At 50.5% G+C, this 12469-nt stretch overlaps 1 protein-coding gene across 2 annotated transcripts in view; it reads left to right on the forward strand.

Moving 5' to 3' along the window:
• Window positions 1-12469, forward strand: part of cdh8 (cadherin 8) — a 78795-nt gene that overhangs the window by 32533 nt on the left and 33793 nt on the right. For both annotated transcript variants that reach the window (XM_060072267.1, XM_060072269.1), the window contains exon 3: window positions 4858-5152. In XM_060072267.1, the coding sequence (XP_059928250.1) occupies window positions 4858-5152 (295 nt within the window). The remainder of the gene's footprint in view (window positions 1-4857; window positions 5153-12469) is intronic.

A 12469-nucleotide genomic window follows, 5' to 3' on the forward strand; every position in this document is an offset into this window, starting at 1 on the left:
TTTGAGTGGATTCTATCTTGAGTAACAATCTGAGCAGTGATTGCCTGAGGACACACAGTTAGACAAAAGCTCTAATTTTTACCAATTTTGCCAAATCCATTATTTCTCATTAATAGATATTCATTAGGAGGCTGTTGAAATGAGTCCTCTGGATTCATTATTATTATTAGACCGGGCGGCGGTGGTCGATGATAATTGGGCCACGCGCTCCAGCGAGGCAGAAGAAAACACGGAGTGGAGAAGGTCAACATCTGGCCTCTGGATGTGAACGTGTCCGACAGCGGCGGCGCAGCTCAGGTCATGCATTTTACAAACAACAAGCGTTTGATCTGCATATTTCATGTCCTCATGCACAAACAACGTCCCCAGAACCGCCTCTGGCCGACACAACTCTGTGAGAGTCTCTTTCTCTCTCTCTCTCTCTCTCTCTCTCTCTCTCTCTCTCTCTCTCTCTCTTCTCTCTCTCTCTCTCTCTCTCTCTCTCTCTCTCTCTCTCTCTCTCTCTCTCTCTCTCTCTCTCTCTCTCTCTCTCTCTCTCTCTCTCTCTCTCTCTCTCTCCCTCTCTCACCAAAGGCCCTGATAAGGAGTGGAATCATTCATTTCATGGTTGTAGGGGTTGTAGTTCTCTGAGTGGTGGGGTTGTAGTTCTCTGAGTGGTGGGGTTGTAGTTCTCTGAGTGGTGGGGTTGTAGTTCTCTGAATGGTAGGGGTGTAGTCGGGGGGTGGGGATGTAGTTCTCTGAGTGGTGGGGTTGTAGTTCTCTGAGTGGTGGGGGTGTAGTTCTCTGAGTGGTGGGGTTGTAGTTCTCTGAGTGGTGGGGTTGTAGTTCTCTGAGTGGTGGGGTTGTAGTTCTCTGAGTGGTGGGGGTGTAGTTCTCTGAATGGTAGGGGTGTAGTCGGGGGGTGGGGATGTAGTTCTCTGAGGGGTGGTGGTGGGGATGTAGAAGGGGTGTAGTTCGCTGAGGGGTGGTGGTGGGGGTGTAGTGGGGGTGTAGTTCTCTAAGGGGTGGTGGTTGGGCTGTAGTAGGGGTGTAGTTCTCAGAGGGATGGGGGTTGGGGCTGTAGGTCTCTGAGGGGTGGTGCTGGGGCTGTAGTAGGGGGGTTGGGGGTGTAGTTCTCTGAGGGGTGGTGCTGGGGCTGTAGTAGGGGGGTTGGGGGTGTAGTTCTCTGAGGGGTGGTGCTGGGGCTGTAGTAGGGGTGTAGTTCTCAGAGGGATGGGGGTGGGGGTGTAGTAGGGTAGTTTGGGGTGTAGTTCTCTGAGGGGTGGTGCTGGGGCTGTAGTAGAGGGGTCGGGGGTGTAGTTCTTTGAGTGGTGGTGCTGGGGCTCTAGTAGGGGGGTTGGGGGTGTAGTTCTCTGAGGGGTGGTGCTGGGGCTGTAGTAGGGGTGTAGTTCTCAGAGGGATGGGGGTGGGGGTGTAGTAGGGGGGTTGGGGGTGTAGTTCTCTGAGGGGTGGTGCTGGGGCTGTAGTAGGGGTGTAGTTCTCTGAGGGGTGGTGCTGGGGCTGTAGTAGGGGTGTAGTTCTCTGAGGGGTGGTGCTGGGGCTGTAGTAGCGGGGACATGGTAAGGAACCTCCTCATTAGAGCAGGGTGATTGCTCCAGTGATTGCCATGAAAGCAGTTCTCCAGACGCCCAGACACATCTCTGCTGACACGTCCCTGATTGGGTGTGCATGAGTGTGTGAGTGAGGGTGTGTGTGTGTGCGTGTGTGTGAGTGGGTGAGTGTGTGTGAGTGTGTGAGTGAGTGTGTGTGAGTCAGTGTGTGTGTGAGTGTGTGTGTGAGTGTGTGTGAGCGTACGTGTGTGTCAGTGTGATTTGGTGCATGTAGGTATAGGAAGGATTTCTCCTTAGAGATTACATGCGGGTTCAAAATGGTTTCTCAGAAATCCATTCCATCCAAACACATTGCCCCTATCAGTCAGGAGGGCCAGCATTACCACACAGAGGGCAGGGGTACCCTCCCTAAAACAAACCACCTCCACTCCCTCTGCCGCAGAGCTTGCTATGATAGTTTCCGTGGTAACTAAGATAATGACCCTGCACCAGAGCATGGTCTGACCTGGTAATTGTACTCTGTGATGATCTCCGCTGAACCTCGGCACTGAGACGTCCACGGCTCTGAACACGCCTCAGATAAGTTAGTATCTGGAATATGAGTCTGCTTTATCAGCTCCTCCTGATATCAGCAGGGTATATGTTTTAGTGCCTACTAGCAGAACAGTAAAATGATCATGCATCACTTCTCAGTTGACCTCAAAGCACCTAAAGGTAGAACGATGATCAAGGGGAAACAGAGTTGTCGTTTTTGGTCAGGATTAGATTCTCAGGGTGATTAGTGTATAGCTGATTTGATCATATTTGAAATGGCAAGGCCACCGTCATGATGAAGGGTTTTCACGATGCATCGCCACATTCATCAGGAAAAAGGCACTCGGTTTAATGTTTGCAAACTTTTTCGTTAAAAACAAGCATTACTAACAGAATACATCATCACAGCATCGACTAACACAGGAATGCAGATTTGGTATGAAGCGAGACGCTAAATAAATGCTAACTAAGGAGTTCAGCACAGGTGTCTGTTGTATGACAGAAACAAAAATCGATGTGCTCGCTGTTTCATGTTCTCTCCATTCTACTTTCTGTGATGCGGGAAGATATCCAATGTGCTTGATCCGTCTCAAACACACACAAAAAAATGCACACACACACACACGCACAGACCCACTCACACGTACACACACCCACACACACACACCCACACACTCACACACCCAACCACACAAACATTGAGGTTTGCAAAGTAATCTGACGTACAGTCATTAATTTGGGCTCATTTAAAGGGATTCTCAGGGTGTTGCAGGCGTTTGTGTTAATGAGCTGCATCTTTCACATGAAATGATGGCACAATTAGGGAACAAAAATGCAAGGTGTGACAATCTAAGCGAATGTGCTTCGTCAATGTCCAGGAACAGCACCTCGGAGACGCTGTGCCGAAGCCCCCATTGTGCGCGTGGCTAAGAACACAGGCGGATTGTTGTGATGGGGGGGGATGGGGGGGGGTCGGGATGGTTTCTGCCTCGCTCCTCTGAACCTGACCGCTCGCTCCCAGGGGAATGGTTCAATGGGGTGTTTGGAAATGAAATTGAAGCTGCAGAATGCTTATGTTTGATACAAGCCTCTGTGTGTGTGTGGGAGAGATTGCGTCTGCATTTTCGTGTCTTTGTGTGGATGTGTGTGTCGGAGTGTGTGTGTGTTTTCATATTTTTTTGTCATTTCATTGTGTCTTTACGCAGGTGCAGGTTTAGCTCTGCCTAATTGTATGTTGTTGTGCATGTCTGTGTGCGTGTGTGACTGTGTGTGTGTCCATGTGTGTGCGTGTGTGTGCGTGTGTGTCTGTGTGTGTGTGTATGTGTGTGTGTGTGTGTGTGTGTGTGTGTGTGTGTGTGTGTGTGTGTGTGTGTGTGTGTGTGTGTGTGTGTGTATGTGCGTGTGTATATGAGTGTGTGTGTGTGTGTGTGTGTGTGTGTGTGTGTGTGTGTGTGTGTGTGTGTGTGTGTGTGTGTGTGCGTGCATGCGTGTGTGTGTGTGTGTGTGTGTGTCTGTGTGTGTGTGTGTGCATATGGAGACATTGCTGAACTACAAATTGAAATAAGAGGCCTGCCAGCCACGTCACAGAAGCTGAACATTTTGTTGAATTTGCAAACGTTCTGCTTCATGCTTTTAATCCTGCAAGCAATTGAGCTCCTACTTTAGGTTCCAATGAATTAAATCTAAACTGAAATGTGTAGATTGCCCTTTTATGTCGGACAGTCTCCGTACAGAGACAGTCTGAAGCAGGCACCGCTCCTGTGGTTTTAGGAGATGGATGACGTGTGTCCTTTCACCTCGCCGTCCACCGTCGTCCTGTTGGTCCTGGCTGGCGTCGGCGGGCTCTAATTGAAATAACGAGGTGCTCTTCCTGTTCCTGAGCCCCTGACGTCTGCCTCGTGCTGAAGCCTTGTCTGAGTCATTAGTCGGCCGGCTGGAGAGGAAGCCCAGTGCTCAGCGGTGCGCGTAATGCTGCTTTGGTGAGCTAATCAAACTCTGATTACAAAAATAATGAGGGAACGCCGGATTGTCCGGCCACGTCAACGCTTGTTCTGCTTTTCCTCTCGGTGTACAACAGCGAGTTGTAGAGTTGATCACGTAATGAATCACATCCCGCTCTTTGGAGAAATGCACTACAGTCTTTTTTCAGCAGGTTTCCTACGGTGCTAACTAAGTATTATGAATGCTTAAGGGAATGGTAGCCCGTGCTTTGTGTGCTGCTGAGCATGATTCAGATGTGATGTGCAGCCCGTATTTAGGCTAAGGTCCGCTTCCTGCTCTACTTATAAAGTTATCCTCCCCAGTGGGGCTCATTACAGCAGTGTGTGTTGGGCTGTGTGTATTGTCCCTTCTCTTGTTCCCGCAGACTGGAGCGTATGCTGCTCCCATGTTGACAAACCACCGCGTCTTCACAGCGGCTGCCCACCTAATAGCTCTGTGGTTTAGTGAAGGACTGAAGGAATGAAGGGGCTCCCATGACCAGACATATTTGTAAAAAGTCTAGGGTTAGGGGAACACCTGGGTCCATGTAGAACACAAGATGCACTTCCAGTCTCCTGACGAGCTCGCTGTCGCCGTGCGTGGTCGACTCCACCGTCGGTGTTTGAATGTGTGTATGAATCGCTGTAAGTCACTTTGGATGAACGCGTCTCAATGCCCTGAGAGTAAACGTCCCTCGTCTCCTCTCTACGTCTCCTCTCTACTCTCTCTCCTCTTTCCTCATCTCCTCTGTCCTCTGTCCTCATCGCTCTCTCCTCTCTCCTCTGTCCTCCAGCTCCACACCGACCTGGACGTGGGCGGCAAGAGGATTAAGTACGTGTTGGCGGGCGAAGGGGCCGGCACCATCTTCGCCATCAACGAGATGACGGGGGACATCCACGCCATGAAGCGGCTGGACCGCGAGGAGAAGGCTGAGTACACGCTCACCGCCCAGGTCACCAACGCCGACACGGACGAGCCGCTGGAGCCCCCTTCCGAGTTCATCATCAAGGTGCAGGACATCAACGACAACCCGCCGCAGTTCACGGAGGGACCGTACCGCGCCTCCGTGCCCGAGATGTCCACCGTGGGTGAGTGTGTGGACCTCAGGAGCTCCTCCTGGGCTACTCCTCAGAGTCTCCTTCTCCTTTTCCCTGCAACAACAGAGCATGGAACAGGGAGTATTTATCAGCGGAGAATATCCCAGGCAATATGATATTGTATATATCACATTAACATTTAACAAGCTCTAGCACATTTCTTTGAAGAGAAACAAAATAACATAACAGAAAGGCCTATTGTGCGAAAAAATAATAGTACATAGACATGAGATATAGGCAACGGCATTACCCTCGGGAATCCATAGCCTCCGACAATATTTGCATCAGAATAAGGAAATGCATGATGGAAATGTTAGGAGGCAGAGTGCTTCACAAACACGTCATTCATTGGGCCCTGATGCATCTACACATTTGGGCAAATCTGCGTTTCCCTAAAGAGCCCATGCATTAACATAAACGTCTCACATTGACAAGCTGTCTGATGTCAGAAGGAGGGAGACAGAAACTCAAGCCCTGTTATAGAAAGGCCATGCATTCTGGAAAACAAAAACAAAGGTCCGTAGGGTGTTCTAACACTGATACCAACACCAGCATGTGGAGAAGGTTCTGCTCCATGTTGAGGAGGTTCTGCCCCATGTTTAGGAGGTTCTGCTCCATGTTGAGGAGGTTCCGCTCCTTGTTGAGGAGGTTCTGCTCCATGTTGAGGAGGTTCTGCTCCATGTTGAGGAGGTTCTGCCCCATGCTGAGGAGGTTCTGCTCCATGCTGAGGAGGTTCCGCTCCATGTTGAGGAGATTCTGTTCCATGTTGAGGAGGTTCTGCTCCATGTTGAGGAGGTTCCGCTCCTTGTTGAGGAGGTTCTGCTCCATCTTGAGGAGGTTCTGCTCCATGTTGAGGAGGTTCTGCTCCATGTTGAGGAGGTTCTGCTCCATGTTGAGGAGGTTCTGCCCCATGTTTAGGAGGTTCTGCTCCATGTTGAGGAGGTTCCGCTCCTTGTTGAGGAGGTTCTGCTCCATGTTGAGGAGGTTCTGCTCCATGTTGAGGAGGTTCTGCCCCATGCTGAGGAGGTTCTGCTCCATGCTGAGGAGGTTCCGCTCCATGTTGAGGAGATTCTGTTCCATGTTGAGGAGGTTCTGCTCCATGTTGAGGAGGTTCCGCTCCTTGTTGAGGAGGTTCTGCTCCATCTTGAGGAGGTTCTGCTCCATGTTGAGGAGATTCTGCTCCATGTTGAGGAGGTTCTGCTCCATGTTGAGGAGGTTCTGCCCCATGCTGAGGAGGTTCTGCTCCATGCTGAGGAGGTTCCGCTCCATGTTAAGGAGGTTCTGTTCCATGTTGAGGAGGTTCTGCTCCATGTTGAGGAGGTTCTGCCCCATGTTGAGGAGGTTCTGCTCCATGTGGAGGAGGATCCGCTCCATGTGGAGGTGGTTTTGCCCCATATTGAGGAGGTTCTGCTCCTTGTTGAGGAGGTTCTGGAGGGAGGGAGGGAGTACTATCATGAGTACTATCAGGAGGGAGTACTATGATGAGTATTATGATGAGTACTATCAGGAGGGAAATGGGGCATTGGGAGGTAACAGGGACCCCAGTGAAGGAGCCTGTGATGGCCGATGGGACTAGGGCATGAGGAATGGAAGTCGGCATCTCTTTGTTGATTGTTGTTCCCTTTTTGTCGCTCCTGATTAATTAAACATTCAAAAAATGCTCGGGTGTTAGATTGAAAGGCTTGCTTCTTTCCCTGACTATGTTTCCTTCATGTATTTTTTTCGAGACCTTCTTGTTTTATGCATCACTGAATTATTGAAGAAATCAAAAGCTCAGGAAAACAAGCAATAAGTCAGCAGGCTTCCTCCCTCGTCTCGACAAAATCAGACGCTCTTCTTTTCCCTTTTTTAACAATTGAACTTTGTCTTCGTTGTGATTAAAAAAACTGAGGAGAGGAGAGTGTCAAACAGCGGAATACTAATAATTTCTGCAGGAAATCTGTGAGAAAATAAACGGATATTGATGTGAAGTCTGCTGGATATGAACAAGTCTGGACAGCAAAACTGAATTGTACAGAGAGTAATTATGGCATATGTTGAAAGACAATAAGTCTGTGGGCTTCAACAGAACCCCACACGCACATTGAAATGAAAACAAATCAAATATCAAACGTCATTATTTATATTATTTTACCAGACATCATGCACCCTTCCTTCTCCAGATCAAATTAATGTCAGGCCGGTTTCTAGGAAAGAGAAACGTTGCAAGCTATGTGTCAAAGCCCGGGGTGTGTTTGGGTGTGGTGTGTGTCGTTGTGTGTCTGTCTGTGTGTGTCTGTTTTGTCTGGGAATGGGAAACAATGCAGATGAATTACCATTTGTTGTTTTGTCATTTTGACATCATAAGTCTCCTGTGTCCTAGCGTTGAAACAATTGAACGTTCTGCCCTGGCTGAACGAGCTGAAGCCCAGAAACACAGTTGAGGAAGGGAAAGACACACACACACACACACATACACACACGCACACGCACACAGAAAAACAGACACTTAAACACACACACACACACACACACACACACACACACACACACACACACACACACACACACACACAGACAAACAGAAACCTAAACACACACAAACACACACACACACACACACACACACACACACACACACACACACACACACACACACACACACACACACACACACACACACACACACACACACACACACACACACACACACACACCCCAATACATGTTGACACTCCAGACGTCGGGCACACCGACCCGTATGAGTTAAAGAGCTCTCTCTGGTCGGGACCGCAGCGTCTCAAGATGGACGCAGCAGTGAGAGGATTTTCATTTGACATCAATTTAAAAGATCTGTTTTATATTTATCTTCCCAAACCCTGCCATAATGTGTGTTATGTGTTTTTGTGCCAGTGGATATCCTCTTTCTGTGCGCTGTGTGAACAGACGTCTCTCAGCCATATGCTGGCCGGAGCCGCACGGCCCTGCTGCGGACGAGAGGCTTATGATGTAGGCGGAAATGATAAAGTCTGCTTGAAGTGACGATCCAGGTAATTAGAAAGAGGTCGCTAGTCACCCGCCCCTCCCCCTCCATCCCCCTCCCTCTTCCCCTCCCTCCTCCCCTTCCCTCCCTCCTCCCACTCCCTCCCTCTCCCTCCCTCTCCCTCCCTCTCCCTCCCTCCCTCCTCCCACTACCTCCCTCTACCTCCCTCTCCCTCCCTCTCCCTCCCTCCCTCCTCCCCCTCCCTCCCTCCTCCCCCTCCCTCATTCCCCCCCTCCCTCTCTGCAGGATGATGTCGAGGGGGCGGGGTCATAGAGAGGTGTGAATGATACAATAATTGCTACACTGTGAAACAAACTTGCTGAAAGTTGTTTTCCCTGCCCTGAGACCAGCGGGGGAGACCAGCGGGGGAGACCAGCGGGGGAGACCTGCGGCGGTTAATGGGGGCGGAGCTCCGGCAGATGGCCGCCGCCCTGAGGGTCTCTGCATTCCCAGCCTGTGGGCGGCGGGGGGGGGGGGGGGGGCAGGGACTGGCTGACGTCGGGGCGCGGACGCAAACCCAGAGTGACGTTAACAGATCACTGTGGGAGCCGGTTGTCATGGCGCCGGGTACCAGGCTAAGAGGCGTGAGGCCGCCTCTAGTGAACTGATTACACTTTCATCGCCGCATGTGACGCTGGGGGAGCGAGCGGCGGCGGTCGGCTCAGGACGTAAACGACGGATCAGGGGAGATGTACGGAGACGAGCGGGAGAGCGGCCCTCATCAGAGCTGATGGCCCGTGACCGTCAGCCTGTCTAACACACCGCTCCTTAGGGCAGACTGCAGGAGGGGCGGACGGTGCTGATGATATATTCTTTACATATCACCATGTATATCCATTGAATGATCTATATATATCTCAGCAGACCTGCATTCACAGTGTCTCTCTGATGACCTCCGGAGGCGTTTTGTCTCTGATATTTCATTTGGGTCGTTGACTGTACCTTGTTAGGCAATACGTAGGCCGACAATAACTACTATTCTCATGGTGCGTTTCAACTCTACCGTGGCATAAGATAAAGTGAGACATGGAGGGTTCAGTGTTGGGTACCTGAATGTTCCCAAACCACTGTGATTTCCACACCTGTTTGGCTTGTACGTTTGTTTTGGATTTCTGTGATTGGTCGAGAATTCAAAAGGCAGTGGGTAGTGCAGTGAACTTTATGACATAAAGCACATTTTCTCGTAAAATTAAGATAAAAACTTAACTTGCATTGGTTGTGACGATAAAATAATCTACAAATAAAGTCTTCCCTATGGGATATGGTTGGGCCGTAATCACTGATGCATGGGGCTAGAAATGAGACCATGCTGGCACCTTACTGCCCAGGGCGGGAGAAACACACACACACTTTTAAAAGGTTTTAATGGAAGCACTAAATTCGATACCGCATGACCACAATGTGATTAGTAGTCTATGCTAAATGCAGGAATATAAAACAAATAGTTCCAGTCCTTGATTCTGATTGGGTCGAAGGCATTGTAAAATAGTCAATAAACACACTCCTGAGAGAGTGCATAACAATTCATTTTCAGTATTAATGCGCCGATCTCAGAACTGTGTTGCTTGGCAACCATGTTGCCATCTTGAATAAGTATATTGCTCGGTGGAAGAATGATTGTTTTCAATAAATGATTGCATTTTATGCTGCTGTGTTTATCTAGTGAAATCCTACTAGGTAGTCCGGTAAACCGTTTTAGTAACGGCTTTGCCTCGTGTCTAACGATGCTGTGAGGAATCCCTGTGAACCAAACCCATCGTAGCTCATATCTAAATACTCTACCTTCTGCATTCCAGATGCACTTCAATTTCTCTCCTCCACATGCAATCTTTCAGATCAATACAAGGACAGCTGCGCTATTTTCAGAGTATTTCATGCTCCATTTGTGCCAGATGTGGCTTTAAATCGCATTCCTTCATACACCGAGCAGTATTCAGCACCGGGTGGATCGCTGGATGTTTTTTTCAATTTATATCAGCCTTTGAGGGTTGAGTCGAAATGCATTAAACGGCAGTTTAGCGTGGATAAACCATCGCCCGCCTTTGAGGGTCCCGCAGCCCGCATAGTAACAGAACACTTCATCTGGAGCAACTCGGTCTGCCTGGTGGATGAATCTGGAGCAGGAGGCTGGAGCTCCTCTGATCCGGGCCCCGGCTCCTGGCAGATGGCCGTGTGGCAGGGGGCCCCTGGCCCCGGAACACGGCGGGGGCCGGGCCAGGCCGGGCCGGTGTCGGGGCCAGGGCACCTCTGAGGAGCGGCTCAGAGCGAGCGGAGCCGAGCGGGGCCGGGGCGGCGCGGGGCCAGGGGAGGGCAGAGGTCACGTACGAGGCCGGCCAACTCCCGGCCCCCCCGGCCCCCCAGGCCTGCCAGCCCACTCTGTGGCGTGGCTAAATGGGGCTGTGGCTCCGACACACATGCTGCAGCCCCAGTAAATAACCCACCGCACTGCCCTGGCAAACACACACACACTCACAAAGACACAAGTACGCACAAAAAGACGCACACACACGGACATAGACAAATAGACACACACAGAAACAGACACACACACACACACGCACACGCACGCACGCACTCACGCACGCACACACACACACACACACACACACACACACACACACACTCACGAACATGGATACACAGACACACATACACACGCACGCAAACACCGCACCACACACAGACACACACACGCGCGCGCAAACACGCACACCACACAGACACAAACACACTCACGCACAGACACAAACACACTCATGGAAACTTTAAAGACAACACATACACACACTCACACACACAAATGTGTGTGTGTGTGTGTGTGTGTGTGCGCGCGTGTGTGTGTGTGTGTGTGTGTGTGTGTGTGTGTGTGTGTGTGTGTGTGTGTGTGTGTGTTGTCCTTTGTAGTTTCCACTGCTGACTTCCTTCCTTGGCTGTAGATATATGTTGGGCTATTTTTCATTTTCGATTTAATCATCTGATATCTTTAACAAGCAAACTGTCAAAATACGTTCATCAGCCCTCCTGCTGCTTCAGGTACACACACACACACACACACACACACACACACACACCCTTTACCAGCTCATCCATGCTGTGTGTTATCTCATGTTAACCTGCATTATGGATGTAAAGTCCTTGTCTTGCACCAAGCAGTGGTAGCGTGGCCCTGCCGGCCCCCCGGGCCTCTCTGGCCTCACGCTGAAGGCTGAGGGCCCCTAGGGCGGCTGAGGGCCCCTAGGGCGGCTGAGGGCCCCTAGGGCGGCTGAGGGCCCCAGAGGCTCCGGGGCCACGGAGCTACAGAGCAGGAGCACCAGCGTGAGCACACAAAGCCCTGCTGCCAGCACAGCAGGACCTGGTAACCAGGCAGCCAGAGGGCTTTATCCGCTTCAATGCTGCTCCAGAGGCTCATTGTCCCGCTGTAATTCGTGCTCACGTCTAGGTGTTACACAGACTCGCCCTCCATTCCTCTTCTCTTTCTCTCTCTCTCTCCTCTCTCTCTCTCTCTCTCTCTCTCTCTCTCTCTCTCTCCTCTCTCTCTCTCTCTCTCTCTCTCTCTCTCTCCTCTCTCTCTCTCTCTCTCTCTCACTCTTCTCTCTCTTTCTCTCTCACTCTTCTCTCTCTTTCTCTCTCTCTCTCTCTCTCTCTCTCTTCTCTCTCTCTCTCTCTCACTCTCTCTCTCTCTCTCTCTCTCTCTCTCTCTCCATCGCTGTTTGCTGTATGCCAGCTCTTGAGGGAGAATAGGAACAGTAGGGATGCTTGGTAACGGAGCCCATTGAATTCAATATGCTCAGCTCTGATTGGCTGGCTGACCCAGGTCCCGCCCTGACCCGAAGAACAGCGAGAGACTCAGGGTCTCGCCCGGCCTCCGTCTCGCTGTCGCTCCCTCGAATAAAGTCAACCCGTGTCAAATTGGCCGTGAAGTAAAAAATAAAACGTGTTAAATGGTAAAAAAAAGGTTAAACGCTGCCAAAGTGTCTGTGTATGGAGATACTGAGAAATGAGGAGAGAGGGGGGGGGGGGGGGGAGAGGGGAGAGGCTGAATAGCTGGAGCTGTCAGTAATGGCTTCCTTTGTTTCATTACGGTGACAGGAAATTATTGAGACCGAGTGAAAGAGCCGATGGAGAACAAATGGAGGCACTTCGTCTGGACGTATTCCACTGAGATCCAGTTCATTTGACAGCCAGTTCATATGAGATCCAGTTCATTTGAGATCCAGTTCATATGAGACCCATTTCACATGAGACCCATTTCATGAGACCCAGTTCATATGAGATCCAGTTCAGAC

Source organism: Gadus macrocephalus, chromosome 14, assembly GCF_031168955.1.
Source record: "Gadus macrocephalus chromosome 14, ASM3116895v1".
Taxonomy (NCBI): Eukaryota; Metazoa; Chordata; class Actinopteri; order Gadiformes; family Gadidae; genus Gadus; species Gadus macrocephalus.